The sequence below is a fragment of the Nanorana parkeri genome, unplaced genomic scaffold (genome assembly GCF_000935625.1).
Source record: "Nanorana parkeri isolate BGI_ZX_2015 unplaced genomic scaffold, ASM93562v1 scaffold2115, whole genome shotgun sequence".
Lineage (NCBI taxonomy): Eukaryota > Metazoa > Chordata > Amphibia > Anura > Dicroglossidae > Nanorana > Nanorana parkeri.
In genome coordinates, this window is record NW_017308383.1 from 35,340 (window position 1) to 53,230 (window position 17,891).

A 17,891-nucleotide genomic window follows, 5' to 3' on the forward strand; every position below is an offset into this window, starting at 1 on the left:
TTCACTGTTAGAAATTTATTGGAGAGAAAACTTCCATCCCACTCCCTCAGTTTGTTTCATCACTACAGTCAAAATCAGTTGTTGATTTCATCCCAATAACTATAGCATTAAGTTTAGGGAAGAGAAGGCTTGCTGTATGTCATACAAGTTGTTTCCCCCCAAAAAATAGAGTATTAAAGATAACAGAAAGGTCTTACCCGTCCTTGTTGCTGGGAACATTCCACACAGCTAACCTGGATATTTCCATGTTTAGCACCAGGAATTATCTGTACACACTCAAAATCACTTGCTAGTATGACAATATCACAGCCTGATCCATATGCCTGAAAAACAAATAGATAGGTTAAAATAACCACTTAAAAGCTATTAGACTAATGAATGCTAACTACGGACATTGTGTTTATACCAAGTTATGAAAAAGGACATTGTTTTAATCTGTTTTTCTTGCGCTACTCCCAAATTTTAATGGAACCAAAAGCTGCAATCACAATTTTTATCTGTGTTGCCATCTGCAAGTGAAATTTGGCATACAAGCAAAGCAGGGCTCTACATACAGTCCACCTACTACTGGATAGAAAAATTTAAATGAACAGGGTCTCCACATTGAGGAAAGATAAGCTTTTGAAATAAACATTAAAAAAAGAAAAAGACCGTCTGGGAGGATTAATTCTGAACAAGCTCCTTTGTTTACCCCAAAATAAGAACAGGTCCTGGGTTATCTGCTCACCAATTGTGCATAGTTTAGTCCAGGGGTGGACAAATCAATATGGAATACAGCAGCCACCTGGCACCCAGGATTTGTCCAGCCCTGGCTTATTCTATATTCATTTTACGGATCGTCTAAAGTTAAACCACACTTTCATATCCATGGCTAGCAATAGCTCTACACTAAGACAAGAGAAGCAGAAAGGCATACCCATCATGTGGCATAGCATAGCATGTACTGCATATGTAATGAACACGTATGGCTGCTTTCATAAATAAAAAGCCAAAAGTAAAAACAGCTTGTAAAATGCACGTTGGTAAAACGATTTACAGTAATCTGATCAGATTCTCACACATATCAAATAAAAGTTACAAATGTCAATAACATACAGTATACTCACTAATAGTAACAAGCCTGCAATGAAATAAAATAAATAATATATCAACTCAAGTTAAACAAACTAAAAGGTCATCAAAACATGTTATATTAGTAAAAATAATTTAACGTTGTCCACCAGAAGCTACACAGATACCCTCATATCTTATGAGTGAGTAGATAATCAAAGTTGTTGTACAAGAAAAACAATGTTAATAATCATGGATAAAAGAATAGCAATGCTTAGATTTCAGTGACAGTTGGTCATATATTACAGTGAGAGCCATGATAACACCATAATCCTCTCAGAACCACTTATCTTTTACAGCAAATGTCTTCAAATAATTTATAGTGCCTGAACATTATTGGTAATGAATGAAAAATACTGTGTACGTCATAAAACATAAAAGCAGAACACAGTCCCTCTAATGTCCATGTATTCGCTTGCGTTGTGGCTTACTGTCAGCTGCGACAAGTATATTTATTGTAACAAATTTTAAGTTGTCAAAGGCTTATGCCACAAAATAGCAACATTAAAAGAAGTCTTATCTTATCTCCAATTATTTTAACATACTAGCTGTTACTGAAACCTGGCTTCAGGAATCTGACTCTGCCTCCCGTCGCCTTCTCCCATGGTGGCCTCCACTGGACACACTCACCCAGAGCCAGTGGACGTAAAGCAGGTGGAGTGGACTTCTCTGCCTGGCTACCCAGCTTTCTCTCCTCAGAAATACCCACTATCATTCTGGGTGACTTCAACATTGCTACTAACATTAACACCCTGGCTGCCACTCAACTTCTCAACCTAACCTCTTCTTTTGACCCAACACAATGGGGACACACTCCTACTCACCTGATGGCAACATCCTAAATCTTGTGTTCTCTCACCTATGCACTTCCTGCAACCTCTCCAACACCCCTTTCTCCCTCTACAACCTGGTCAGTTTCATGCTCACCCTGTCCCCAACCCGGAATCCCCCTAAATCAGCACACTGTTACCCAGAGAAACCTTCGCAAGCCGCACTCTGGAGCGAGTGTGGCATAAAACTAGGTCTCTACAAAGCTTTGCACTATACAAAGCTGCCCTCCTAAAATATAATTCCTTCCTCCGTGCTGCCAGACAGACTTATTTTGTCACTCTCATTAACACACTCATTTATACCTCGTCAACTCTTTTCTACTTTTAACTCGCTACTATGTCCCCCACTAACTCACTCACTACCCAGGATATTGTCATTCATTTCAAAAACAAAATAGATACAATTCGGGATGAAATTCCCACTGTCCAGTCATTTTCCCCTATTCATGTACCAGACCCACCATCACACTTGTTACTTTCCTCTTTTCACCCTGTCACCACATAGGAGGTTACAAAGCTTTTCTATGACACCCTCCTCACCACTTGCCCCCTGGACCCTGTTCCCCCACCCTCTTACTCTAGCCTACACTCTCTTACTCACATTTTCAATCTTTCCCTCCCCTCTAAAAAATGCACTGGTCATCCCAATACCCAAACAACCTTCACTGGACCATACCACCCTTAATCTCAGAGCAATCTCCTTACTCCCATTCACCCGCAAACTCCTAGAACGCCTTATCTACAACCGCCTGAGCCGCCATCTCACTGATGATCTCCTTGACCCGTTATAGTCCGGCTTTCGCCCCTACATTCCACTGAAACCTCCCTCTAGAGCTGCAGCTAACGATTATTTTCAAAATCGATTAGTTATCCTAAAACTCACTAATGACTTTAATAACTGCTAAAAACAAACAATGGCCACTACTCCTTACTCTTGCTATTAGAACTTTCTGCTGCTTTTCACACAGTTGACCACCCGCTGCTCCTCAAAAAACTCCACTCGCTTGGCCTAGAAGACTCTGCTCTCTCCTGGTTCTCCTCCTACCATATCTAAGCACTCCTTTAGTGTTACATACAAATCTAACTCCTCCCCTCCTCTTCCTCTAGGGGTCCCCAAAGGCTCTGTCCTTGGACCTCTTCTCTATCTACACCTCCTCCCTTGGTCAGTTAATAATCTCAAATGGCTTCCAATACCATCTTTATGCTGATGACACTCAAATATATTTCTCCACTTCACAATTCACCCCCTCAGTGTCCTTACGTATCACTAATTGACTAACCTTCATATCCATTTGGATGTCACAACACTTCTTAAAGCTCAATCTTTCAAAAACTGAGCTCATGGTATTTCCTCGCCCCATGCACCCTCCCCCAACTTTTTGATCAGGGTTGATAACACAACTATCCATCCCTCCCCCCATGCCAAGGTGCAAAACACCCCTCGTTGGAAAAAGTACATGAGCTAATTCTCTGCAGTTTTCTGCGCTTTTGACCCCATAGACTTCAAATGCCTTTTTGCGCGTTTTTGTTATGCACAAGCACAATTTACCAGCTGAAAACGTGTGTAAAAACACTTTTTAAACTGCCTTAAAACGTTCGACAAACACATGTAGATGTGCAATGAAACCCACAAAAACGCTAGAAGAAAATGTACACCAAAACGCTGTTGCCTGGGTTTGAACTGAGGCTAAAGTCAAAACTTTTTTTTTGGCTTTGCTTTTTTTGGGTCACTGGAGTACATTTACTAACCTTCTCCTGTAAACCAAAGTCAGCATCTAGTGAGCTACTGCCCTCTATATGTTGACAGCGCAGGGCTGCACTGCAGCTGGGAAGGATCCAAACAATATTGTCGGGATTTACCTGGCTGCCTGATTGACTGCTGGTTCTGCCTCTGTAGATCCACAGCCAGCTGTGCCCGCCCCCTCTCCTGTCACCAATAAGTGCTGGAGGAACATAGAGAGGGGAGGGGGGAAACCCAGCGGGGAGCAGTGACTGACAGTTGTTACTCTCTGCAGTGAGGAGACTGCAAGCTGAGCAATCAGTAGTTAAATTACGTGGGCTCCAAGTATTGGAAAGAGTATATTCTCTCCTTTAATGTAAACTTGTGCTTTGGCCATGCAGAACAGAACAGGTTCACTGTAATCCCCTGCACCCCAGCATCATATACTCACCTTTTCTTTGCACCTTCCCCATTTTGTTTGGCTGCTAAGAGACGAAGCTGTCCTGTGCAAGTTATAAGTCACTCAAATGGTAGCTTGCAGGGTTTGGAACCCATGTGACTCAGTACTGTTACATTGAATAAGGTTTCCCTCCTGGCGGCGGCAATTGTTTTCTCTGCTTAACCCACTATCATCTTCAAATAAGGTAAAAAGTTTAGCTATAATGTGTTAGTTTGCACAGCATATTAGCACATTATAACAGTCTTACCTTCCAAAGCAATGTTAGGACTCTCCTCCCTTGTCAGTACTTCCATCTTAGTCCCAGTCTTCCTCCGGGCCCGGAGTCTTTGCCCACCAGGCTCCATCGACCTAACTACAGGAGTTAATTCATGTGGGCAAGAATTCTGCTGAGCTTGTACAGTGAGCTGCACATGTAATGCTATGATAGCCCAAACATTTTTGCAATTCTAGTACCAACACATTTTTTTTTAATCATGATTTCCCCCGATTATACTTTTTACTTATTTTACATTACACAGAAAGCAACTGAAGATGTGCAACTCCTGCCAAGTTTCAGAAAATGCAGCTGTGAGCTGACAGACACTTCACAGTTGCTGGAATGACATTCCTGTCCTTCATCCAGGTGGACCTTGTCACTGGGATTTGTCCTGCACTGTGCTACATCAAACCGATTCAGATCCAATTTGGCAATTATAAATGGCACTGCTGTGTTTAAATATCAGACAGGCCAGATGGAAAATCCGCTTGCATTGACCCCCGTACAATCTAAGGCAACATGGCCAACGTTTCCCGATACATATGCTTAGATAGTTTGTCATATTGTGCATTTACACCTTTGTGGTTTACAAAATGAAAAACAAATCTTTTAAAACTAACTTTCTTTGCTTTAAATTAAAGTGCCCCTAAACTAAGGAGTTAAATGTTAAAATACATTCAAGTACCTTACCAAAACTGTATCTTATTTGTGTATCACTCAGCTGTAGATCCTCAAATCATCTCTGAATTGGTTTTGACACTGTCCTTCCTTCTGGAGGGTGGCTACTATTGTTCCCTATGGTGCCTGTGTGTGTTGTAAAGTAGTCACTGCTCCAAGACCACTCCTGTGATGGACTACAATCTCAATACTAATTAGTAAACTAAACATGAGAGTGTAGTCCATCATGGGAGTGAGCTTAGAGCGGTGACTACTTTATAACACACACAGGGACTAGGGCTGCAGCTAACGATTATTTTCATAAATCGATTAGTTAGCCGATTATTAAGTTCGATTAATCGGTTAATCGGATTTTTTTAAAAAGGCTCCAGTGATGGACTACTAGTTTCTATTGAGATTGTAGTCCATCATGGGAGCAAGCTTGGAGCGGTGGAAGTAAAAAAAAAAGTGTGGTGTGCAATATAGTACATTATACAGCGGCGCTGTGCAGAATACCAGCAGCTATAGAGGAATGCAGCAATAGTACATTATGCTATAATGTACTATTGCTGGGATTTGTAGTCCTCTGTAGCTGGCGTTATTCTGCATTGGGCTGTATATAATTTATTATTGCTGGGATTTGTAGTCCTTTATAGCTGGTGGTATTCTGCAGTGTGCTGTATAATGATTATACGGCACAATGCAGAATACCACCAGCTATAGAGGAAAACAACAAATGCCATCAATAGTACATTATACTATACTATTATGTATATTATGTATTCCTCTATAGATGGCGTTATTCTGCATTGCGCTGTATAATGTACTATTGCTGGGATTTGTAGTCCTCTGTAACTGCTGGTATTCTGCATTGCGTTGTATATAACACTACCGCATCCATACACCTGTTTCACACAGCACCCTTGTACACCTGTTCCACCACAGCACACCCCAAACACCTATTCCACCACATCACACTCATACACCTGTTCCACACTGCACCTCCATACCCCTTTTCTACCACCACACCCCCCACACCTATTCCACCACTGCATCCCAGCACACCTGTTCCACACTGCACCCCTATTCCACCACTGCACCCCCATACACCTATTCCACCACTGCACCCCCATGCACCTATTCCACCACTGCCTCCCCACACCTATTCCACCACTTCACACCCATACATCTGGTCCACACTGCACCCCCATACACCTATTCCACCACTATATCCCCGCACACCTGTTCCACTCTGCACCTCCGTACACCTATTCCACCACTGACTTAAGCGCTTTCAATCGTCGATTTTAATCAACTAAATCGATTAACTGTTGCAGGTCTAACAGGGACCATGGGGAACAAAAATAGCCACCCTCCAGAAGGAAGGACAGTGTCAGCACCAATTCAGAGATGACTTGAAGTCATTTAGCCAGGAAATAAAGGTGAGCACAGGACAGCTGCTGCAGCTTCAAAGGGATGTTTTGTAGAGAAACAAGTTTTCAGGAAATTGAGTAATCAGGTTCAACACAGGAGAGGACTTGCTGCAGGAAGGGGTCCAAAACAACTTACACTCAAAAAGAAAAAAAATAGAAATATACCAAAATGAGAGAATTCTAAATATAGAACACAATTCCTGTTCTCATTATTTACAATTCTGTGCGTTTCATATTTTATATTAATACAGATATGCTCCTATACCATGTGCATTCAACAGGCACCACTCAGGTATAAGGCCCCATTCACACTCAGCGACACTTACCTCCAGCGGATCCACACGGCCGGGATAGCGCGACGATCGCGCGACCTTCACCGTCGGGCTGCATGCTAAAATAGAAAAACCATGCGACGTCCGCAGGGGAAAAGGGTCCTGCACAAGTGACAGGCGACATGGAGTTGTACAATAGAACAGCTCCATTGAAAATCATTGGAGGGCGACTTCTTGTGATATCGTGCGGCAAATATGTGCGATTAAACGCCCAGTGTGAATGGGCACTAAAGCTGATCAGCAGCATATCTTGAAAGCAGGAGCTGTTTTGTTAAAACCCTTCAATAGCACAAGACACAACAACTCTAAGCTGAATCATTTCTGTTAACTATTATTGTTCTAAAACATACATACTTATAACCAAGACTACTCCCATGCACATGTATTTTTATTAAATGAAATACATACAGCTGTATCATTTAATAAGGTTCATTTTACAATGGAGACGATGTGCAATGCTGCATTCACCTATTCACCATATGTGGATGGTATCTGCAGTGCTGCAATGCATCAAACAGTGGTCCAGGCTGCAGAACACACTCTGCACGTACATCTGAGCTGAAAACAGAAGCAATTCAGTGTAACATGACGCAAACCAAGACTAGACAACAGCTGTCTCTAATCTTAACATTATCCATAAAAAGGATTAAAAAAATTCAGCTGCAGACAATACATTTAGTTTAAAAGCATGGGGATAATTGCCAATTAACTTAGTCCAGCCAATGACACAGAAAATTCACTTCTGCAACACAGGCAACAGGTCCAAATGCAATATGGGAATACAAACCTAAGGCTAACATTCTAATTATTTCACATTTTTCCTTGTGTGAGAACACTTCTCACTGTGCTTGAAACCATGTTGGCATATATTCAGCAGGCATCCTGATGCAGAGGTGAGTAAAAGGAGTGAATTGTGAATTAGGAATGATCATCAGTGCCCACAGATGCTGCAGTCTGCATCCATTTCAAAACCAAGCAATGGGTGCACTTAGCACCCCTCTGTCCTGCTTATTATACTTTAACATGAGGCATCCAAAACATAACACCTCCACGGGAGTGATGGTTTTCAATTATTAACAAGAAATGAAATTAGAAACTATCCTTCATATTTCCCCTCAAAATACAACAGACATTATACATTATACATACATATACAGTAAGTAGTGTATATTTTGGAGGATGACCCTCCCTAAAAGGTCCCCACACACCTTGCGATAATCGCGGGAAATCCCGCGATCGTACGATTATCGTAAGGTGTGTGGAAGCCATGCGACCTCTACTAGTGTTCGGCGGGTGTGTAGCATGTTCGTACGATAAAAGCCGGGCGGGCCGGTGTGCGCAAGCGCACACTGCCCATTCGGCATTGCGGTCATCGGAAGCCCGCCCCTCAGGGGGGCACGGCTTGCAATCATCGCAAGTACAATCTGCCTGTCCAAGATAGGCAGATCGTACGTTTTTTTAAGTACCTTACAACTATCGCAAGACAAAAGTCTTACGATGGTTGTAAGGTGTGTGCCCAGCATAAGGCTTGCCATACACGTATAGTTTTCTCTACTTCAGCCCCACAGGCTGGACAAGAGAAAATGCTCGCTTCCCCAATCCACACTAAACATCATGAATGGATAAATCAGCACTGCCATCTATTGTATTCAGACAGCGGCCATTCACCCTCGACTGCCTGAAAACCTGAACAGTGACTGCATCTGATAGGATCTGATCAGTCAGATGTAGTGCCTGTTCGGTCGATAATTTTCCCCCTGCCTCCTTCGGAATTTGGAACCTATGTGGAGCCTGTTGGTGGCCACAGGGTCACCCACAGCTCGAAGTTCAGCAGATTCAGAAGGAATATGCCAAAATTTGAACAGGATCTACAGTATAGTCACCTTAAACAGCATGTTACTTTTTTTTTTTCCCACTTCCTTTTAGATCAAACTGTCCAGCAAAAGTGTCAGCTAAAGGGTTAAGACAAACTATTCAACACTGACAGGGGTGCTTACAATAATCGCCTTCTATTTATTTACCGTATTATTTTTTGCTCCATTAGACGCACCTGACCATAAGATGCACCTAGGTTGCTGCCCTTGTTGCCTGTGTCTAACTAGAACTCTTGTGACAGCTGAGAGGAAGGGCTGCGAGTGCAGCTCTCCCCTCATTGTCTACTCCATCCGGAGAGGATTTGCGGCTGTCCGGGAGCGTAAAAGGTAGCCGGCGGGGGGTTGCGGGGGAGAACTTCCTGACGGGGACTGGGGACAGGAACTTACCTGCCGCTCCTCTGCTCCTTGGCAAGTTCGGCTCCACACGCTCACACTGCTCAGAGAGGCGGCTCTGATCACACCTGACAGCGCTCCCTCTCTCTCCTGGCCGATGAAGCTGCAGCGGCCGGGAGGAGAGAGAGAGGGAGCTCTGACAGGTGTGATTGCCGCCGCCATCTTTCCGCACCTCCCCCCTCGCCGGCAAGGAGAATGCCGAAACCTGGGGGGAATATTCGCTCCATAAGACGCACAGACATTTTTGCACGCCTTTTGGGGGGTAAAAAGTGCATGTTATGGAGCGAAAAGTACGGTAGTTAAAACCTTTACCCCGAAATGTAAAAACAGTTGCTCTAGCTGCTTACAAAGTGTACGCTGGAGATGTGTTTTAATTTGCATTGGCTATCAAAATCTACTAGTTCATCTAACACTACCTTCCCCTGTAGGGTGACAATGCTCCTGTCCATGGTGGCTAAATCTGCCCATACTAGGGCTGCAGCTAACGATCATTTTAATAATCGATTAGTTAGCCGATTATTAAGTTGACAGGGATTTGTAGTCCTCTGTAGCTGGCGTTATTCTGCATTGCGCTGTATATAATGTATTATTGCTGCGATTTGTAGTCCTCTATAGCTGGTGGTATTCTGCAGTGCGCTGTATAATGTATTATTGCTGCGATTTGTAGTCCTCTATAGCTGGTGGTATTCTGCAGTGCGCTGTATAATGTATTATTGCTGCGATTTGTAGTCCTCTATAGCTGGTGGTATTCTGAAGTGCGCTGCAGAATGATTATACGGCACAGTGCAGAATACCACCAGCTATAGAGGAATACAACAAATGCCATCAATAGTACAACATTATATTATAATGTACTATTGCTGGGATTTGTAGTCCCCTGTAACTGCTGGTATTCTGCATTGCGTTGCATATAATGTATTATTGCTGGGATTTGTAGTCCTCTATAGCTGGTGGTATTCTCCATTGCGCTGTATAATGATTATACTGCGCAATGCAGATTACCACTGACCAGTTATAGAGGAACTACAAATCCCAGCAATAATACATTATACAGCGCAAGGGAGAATACCACCAGCTATCGAGGAAAAACAAATCCCAGCAATAATACATTATATAGGCTGCCTAATATATTATTGCTGGGATTTGTAGTTCCTCTATAACTGGTCAGTGGTAATCTGCATTGCGCAGTATAATCATTATACAGCGCAAGGGAGAATACCACCAGCTATTGAGGAACAACAAATCCCAGCAATAATATATTAGGCAGCCTATATAATGTATTATTGCTGGGATTTGGTGTTCCTCTATAGCTGCTAATGTTCTGCAGTGTGCCACTTAAAAAAAAAAAAAACTGGGAACATTACTGTCAAGATCCACCCAGCTGCGTAAATGACAGCCGACTCTGCCTATCTAGAGGCAGAGCCAGCTGTACCCGTCCCCTCCCCGTCAGGGCCTGGCCTATGGATGTGGTGCCCAAAAAAGGGCCGGCAGAGTGTAAAGGACTAGTCTCCAGTATTGCCTATAGGCTCCCTGCAGATGATCATTTGCCTATTACTGACTTACCATGACTTGGTCTGCACTGCCTCTCTGTGTGATGGCCATCTTAGGAGAGGCAGGGCTTTGATTCCTCATATCAGAGCTACCCCCCTGATGACTGGGGATATTTAAGAGACATGTTAAAGACAGGTCTAAGAACTGAAACCTGGGACTGCCTTTCAGTTTTGGTATAACTATTCCATAAGTTCTTGGGCCTGTGGAAGGAAATGAAGTCTTCCTCAGACAACATCCTGCTTTGACATTTCCAAACAGCATAGCAGCCATTATACAGTATGGGGCTCCACAAACCACATGATAGGCCTGGAAATCCTCCACACTGCGCTGGCGTTTTATGTTTTATTAATTAACAAGCAGCACGGTGTGTTCCATGCTTGCTTCTGCAGAGAAAACAGGCAAATTCATATTTTTTTTACTATAAAAGGTCTGAGGCATTACAAGAAATGAGCCTGCACAAGCTTCAAAGGCTCAAATCAAGCAAAACACAAAGTGCTCATATAAAGCACAAAGGGGTGGCTTATAAAATTCCAGGGGGGGAGTTCCAACTGCTTGGACAGTATCACTTGTCTCCTGAACTGATATACAAGCTGGATCATTCACATGGTACAGCAACCATTCCTGTGCAAACACCTCAGTGTACTTATTCAAACGGCAACAGCAATAAATTCACCTTTTAGAATCTTTCAGGTGAGATGAAATGCTGTAAACATTCTGCGCATATTCTGTATAAAGTTGCCATAGACGAGAATTGAGCATAAAGCAGCACCCAGAGTAAGTGAATCTAGACTTGGGTTGGTGTTTAATATTTCGAGGAAGGGGATACACAAGGGAGCAGCAGAAGTGAACCGGGACTGCAGTGCCAATGCAAACCAAACTATTCGTCTTGGCGCAACGCAGAATACGTGTATCCAAGACCTCTGTTTTTAACCTTAGCGGTTAGACAGGTTTTTTTTTGCATGCTGGCTTGTGAGTGTGCTGGGAAACGTTTTGCTGTTGTACTGTATAAAGCCCTTCCATGTGCACCTTGCTTGAAAGCTGGTAATAAGTTGATGAGTGGGTTTGGCATTTGTTTTGCTTGATATTTATAAAGCAGTGAATCTAACATTCACCAAACATTACCTGCAGGTGCATGCGTTTTAAAGGACAGTGATTAATTCGCCGTGAGTGAAAGTTTGGTTAGTCACATTCACTGCTTTATAAGTATGCGCCTTCTACCTACCTGTTTAGTTCCACTTTAATTGAGCGCGTTCGTGAGAAAAAAAGGTAGAAAATAATCGTTAGCTGCAACTTTCATTTCAGTACAGCGCTGCATGACGGAATAAACGTCAGTCAAAGTACCGCAGCGCTGAATACTGAAAAATGGCCTGGCCAGGAAGGGGGTCTAAACACCTGGTCTTGAAGTGGTTAATAAAGTATCCAACACTAAATATTTATTTAAAGCACGCCTTTCACAGACCTGTACGACTAATAACAGTATATGTAGAAAAAATACATAAAGCAAAGATTACCGTCAGTGAAAACTGTTAAAGAGATGAAGCCACCGAACTTATGTGCAAGTTTTAGCATTTTCTGTTCGGCAGGATTCACTCTCACAATTTTGCCTGGTGCATTTTTCATGGAAATCAATAGAATTGCATCACAATACACACCAATGCACATAATGACACACACAATACACACCAATGCACATAATGACACACACAATACACATTGATGCAGAGAACAATGCAATGCACATTAAAAACATGACAACAGCGGTTTTTATACATTTCCATTGTTTTCAGTGGAAAGGGTATTATACAAAAAATAAATCACCAGAATGCAAATGTGTGAATGGGCTCTAAAAATTGTGCTTGGCTTTTCCCTCCTTCCTGGCCTTCTTATTGGTCGATGGAGTTGCCCATCACAAGTTAAAAGGAGAACTACGGGGTTAGGGCTTTTCCCCATAGTTCTCCTGAGGGTCACGGGAGAACACAAACTAGCATCCTCCCGTCACCCTAAGCTCAGTATACTGCGAGCTACAGCTCACGGTATACTGAGACGCAGCAGCCGGAAAAGATCGACAATTCTGTCTGGATCCACCTAGCTGCGTGAGTGACAGCTGGCTCTGCCTATCTAGAGGCAGAGCCAGCTGTACCCGCCCCCTACCCCGTCCGTTCCGCCAGTCAGCGCTGGAGGATCGGACAAAGGGAGGGGGCGGGAAATCCATGCAGGGAGCCGTGACAGTCACGTCTCTCTGCACGGATAGAGAAGTGAGCGAGCGTCGGTATGCGTTCGCTCACTTCCCGATCTACTGAGCCGACCTGTGACAGTTTAATTGTCACAGGTTGGCTCAGATTATGAGGCTGAGTGAAAATCACTCGCCTCATAATTCTCCTTTAAGTCAAATACAGAGGTTTTGGAGGGGGTCAGTGCCCATAATCAATTACAGGAAAAGTTAGGCCTGCATACAACTTCAGGCCTATTCACAATATGGCATGATACTAAATGCACAGGATCTGTAAACAGCTAAATACATAACTGAAATACAAATACTGAACTATTTTACCTGCCATAAAAAGTGTAATTGTGCTAAAGCCCATCTCTGAGCAAATCAAAAAACCTTCCTTTGCAGTGGAGCTTCCCCCTAACTTGCAAGAGTTCACTGCTCATTTATGTCTGGGGACAGGAGTACAGCACTTATACTTACCTTATCCACGCACTGGCACTCTTTCCCCCTTTGCTGGAGTGGTTTCAGGCCTGCTGACATCATCGTGTCTAAAGGTGGCCATACACTGTACAACCATCGCAAGACCTCAGTCTTGCGATGGTTGTAAAGTGATTTAAAAAAACGTACGATCTGCCCATCTTGGACAGGCAGATCGCACTCTCGATCATCGCAAGCCCGCCCCCCTGAGGGGTGGGCTTCCGATGAGCGCAATGCTGAACGGGCAGTGTGCACGTTCGGCATTTGTCTCACGAGCACTGTTCAAACCAGCCGAAAATCGTACGATTCTCGGCTGGTTTTCTAACATGCTCCTTAGACAAAAGACGTGCGACCGTACAGTAGAAACAGTCGCACGTCTTCGTTCACACTGTTCGATTCTCGTACGATCGCGGGATTTACCGCAATTCGTACGAGAATCGAGCAGTGTATGGGCACCTTAATGCAGGGCTCATAGCCCTGCATTAAATGTGAGGAAACCTAGGGACAGTCAAGAGTGGAAGGGGAAGAGATGAACACTAAATGCCGGTGGAGCGTGGATCAGGTAAGAAAAGCTGCTTTAAAGAAGCCCCTAGACATAAACAAGCAGGGGGGGGGGGGGTTTGTTTGCCCAGAAATAGACTTTAGGCCAGTCTTGTGATTGACAAACCTAGCCAGGAAGTTGATTGCAATGTGTCCTGATTTAGCCTATCATAGCAACAACATACTCTGGACAGAGGTTATGACAATGTTTAACTTTCCAAGGAGCAGGGTGAGGGTGGACAGCTCATGCAGGGAACTGAAAAGCTCAACCAGGATTTAGTGGCTTTGCCTGGCTGTGCGGCAGGGTGTGTGAATCGCATAATACACAACTACAAATCCTTTAGAAGGTGTAATTGAATAGTGGATTTAACACTCTGCCTGGAGATCAACTTGGAAACATGGAGGCCGTCACTGCTACTTTTCATTCTGTGATTCTAATTGTTGGCTGTCATGTATACCCTTCTGCTTCAATACTTTGAATCACTGACCTGGAATACAAAAGGGTGAATGGTTTGGAGAAGGCAGGAGAAGTGAACAATCTAGGCCAAAAAAGAAAAATTCTCCAATTCAGCTCACTTTCCAGTTCAGTTATGTTGTCCTAGATTGTTCACTTCTCCTGCCTTCTCCAAACTCTTCACCCTTTTGTGAATAACCCCGTGTGTCTCAAAGTGCAGACATAAAGAAATGGGCGTCAAACCAAAAGGCGAAATCCAGTCCATGATACTTTTAACTGTTTTCAATTCAATCACATAAAAACAACCAATGCTTTTCGGGGGTAACACTGCCCCCCCCCTACCGCCCCCCCTTCATCACGGCTTAGAAATATAGAATGGGGACTTGAGTGGATCTCACTTCAGTCTGATTTAAACTCACTTTTCGTACTGCAAATTTGCACTGCGATCAGACAATATTTGTAGCTGAATTGCAGATTAAAACTATCATGGACTCGTTCACCTTTTGCTTTGGCTGCCATTCTTCATGTTTAATCTCTTCTGGGTACCCATGGAGGGAGGCCGGTTTGTTTAGGAGCTGCCTTACCAGAGCCAGGAAGCTTGTTTGAAAACGACTTAATGTTTTATTGTTTGACTGAGTATTGGAAGATCACTTTCTCGCAAATTGTAAAACCATTAACATGAACCTACAGCACCCCGTCACCTCCCCTCACCCCCAATGCACCGACACGTCCCAAGTTCCCGCCAGCCAGTGTAGCCATCTATGAAAAGATCATAACACTTGCAAATGGCGAGCACTCATTGGTCAGCAAAGTCACATGACCATGCTGACCAATGAGAAGGCCTTATAAACTGATCAGAGAATTAGTCACCAGCACACCGTTCAGTCTTCATTCAACATCAGACAAAGATGGCATCACATACAAATGCAACATTTTGGAATTGTAAATGGTCCCTTCAAGAAGGGGTCACTCTGGTTTGCCTGATGAAGGGACCATTTAAGGTTCCGAAACATTGTTTTTGTATTTGATGCCATGTTTTTCTGATGTTGAATAAAGATGGAACAATAACCCGCCTGGGTGCTGGTGACTATTTGTCTTCTATTTTGATTCACGCTGGGTCATCCATTTGTCATTTCATCACCCACTGGGACATATTTACCAGGATTCCATTCTGGAGTGAAATGAGACATTCTAAATTTTGGCCTTATAAACTGGGAACCAAGTCCCAGAAGTAAGAAGCGCTTCTCATTGGTCAACATGGTCAGGTGACGGTTCTGAGCAATGAGCGATCATTATTTGTGAGCATTCCATAGTGCGGGACTGGGAAGTCCGGGATACATGCAGGGCCGGAGCCCTAGGCAAGACCAGCTACTTGCACCCCTGCCCCACCTGCCGTGGCATAATTCCAAATCCCCCCTCCTGGGTGGCCCCATTCTCCTGCCAGCTAGCTTCCGCAGGTGACTAGGGGATGTAAGCAGCTGGGAGCAATAGACAGACTGCTATTGGCTATCTTAATTGGAAATAGCCAATAGCAGACTAGCTAGTAAAACCCTAACCACAGAGCAGAGGAGCAGACCTGTGGCAGCACCGGCCCTGGGTACACTAGCTGACAGGAACTTCAGGCATGTAGGTGCAGTGGAGGACCGAAGGAGGTGGTGGGGTGCATTCATTTTTTTCACAATTTGTGATAAAGTGAGCTTATCCTTTAAACTAGCCACACATGGATTGAATTTTAGCTGTTTCCAACCAAATCGTCTGAAATTCTATCCATGGGTGGCCAGCACCACCCGGCTTGACAAAAGTTGATGTTTCCATCAAATTTTGTCAAAAGAAGAAGGGTAACAAATTCCCGCCCACCGCCCTTACCACAATATGCTCACTGAACAGCTAATCTGCATGGACGCCAGTGTTCCTACCTAGTTTATTTTTAAGTTGTAGACAAAGTGATATTAAAGTCAAAAGGTTTTTTAAGCTTTATCAAATGCTGGATTAATCAGTTTTCAATGGATGCTGTTTCTTGATATTTAAAGGTTTCAGTTTCCTGTAGAATCAGCTGGTCTGCTGAGCACTGGTCCTGATATCCTGTTTTAGGGTGGCTCCTTTCCCCTGCAGGGTCCTATGGGGCCACCCTTGTGTGTGCTAGTGTCTCCACAACCACAAATGCAAAGCAAGTGTAGACACTTCACTACTCCTCCATCCTCCCAGTTAGTAGATGGATAGTTGCTAGGCACTGTGCTGTCACTTGTGATCTTGTACTGGACAGGAGGTTCAGGGAAGCTGAACTGAGAGAGTTGGAGCTGCTGTTTTTAAACATGATGACTGCTAAGTGCGTGGATAAATCTCTAAACAAATACTTTGCTGGGTAATGTATATTGGTTTGATCTTGTCTTATTACTGAACAAAGGATCAAGAGTTTAATGCTTCTTTTAATCCTGGGGATACCCAGGCAAACATGAGAGGAACATACAACGTCTCTGCAGACAAGGAACAAAACCCCGTACCCCCACAGCTGCAGTTCTTCTTCTGCGGTCCTACATATTGAAGAAGCTGGGCCGATTTGTTATTTGTGCAGCCAATGTTACCAATGAAACCATTGCTTACAGCAATTACGCAGTTCACGACGCAACTAACCGAGACATTCCGACACTGCACTACAGAGATCTTGGGGCACAGCACTACAGAGATCTTGGGGCACAGCACTACAGAGATCTTGGGGCACAGCACTACAGAGATCTTGGGGCACAGCATCCAGGGTGATCGGACCCCCCATCCTGCTACCAGATGACCTTTAATTTGGCTGCCACACACCATGGGAACATCCCTGACCCCCTTCTATAGCCACATTTGACAATGACTGGGAAACCTGACACCATGGTCAACAAACAGCAAACAAACCAGTGTGGGGACTATGTACTCCAACCTGCAATCATGTCACCCTGTCCCCCTTCATCCTGGAACAGGTCTGCCAGTCCCACATCACAGTCCATGGGCCCCTGATGAGTATGATTATGACTGGTGCAGTGCTGGGGGAGCCCATCCATCAAATAATAATGAGGAGGGGAGCTGTCAGGCTCAGGGATGTCGCAGGGAAGCCCCCGGAATTTCTTACCGTAAAAGGGATGTCATTGACGCTGCCCACCGAGTAGCAGTTGTCCCCCGGGTTGACGGCTCCGGTCAGCACCTGGTGCAGATGCATGGTGAGAAGGACTGGACGGTGACGGATCACTTATGGTGTCTCCTCTCCTCCATGGAACGAGGGCCTCTTGTGTCCCGAAGCCGGGCCTTATCGTCCCGCATTATTATTTGGGGGGTCCTCCAGAGGTGTACGGCCGGCGGCCTAGCTTCTCCATGACCCTCGCCGACCGGGAGTCTCTCTATCCCTCTCTCCGTCCCCTGGCGGTGGCGGCCGGTGTGCGGAATAGGTGAGAAGGGGATTCCGGAGGATGGGCAGGGAGAATGCGCGGCGGCATGCGCGTTCACAGTGGTGTGTCGCGGGCACGCGCGCCTGCGCTAACAGGAGCCCGCCCCGGTAGCTCTGTCACCTTCTGTCTCCTCTCCCCCTGCTGCTGCTCCGAGGTATCCCCACGGCAGC

At 44.4% G+C, this 17,891-nt stretch overlaps 1 protein-coding gene across 1 annotated transcript in view; it reads right to left on the reverse strand.

Moving 5' to 3' along the window:
- LOC108800738 (dmX-like protein 2) overlaps positions 1-17,624 on the reverse strand; it is a gene marked incomplete at its 3' end in the record, with an annotated part of 51,498 nt that extends 33,874 nt beyond the window's left edge. Inside the window, exons 1-2 of the mRNA XM_018572728.1 lie at positions 17,409-17,624; positions 198-323 (exon numbers count right to left, since the gene is read on the reverse strand). Coding sequence (XP_018428230.1) covers positions 198-323; positions 17,409-17,495 — 213 coding nt within the window. The remainder of the gene's footprint in view (positions 1-197; positions 324-17,408) is intronic.
- Between the last annotated feature and the right edge of the window lie 267 nt (positions 17,625-17,891).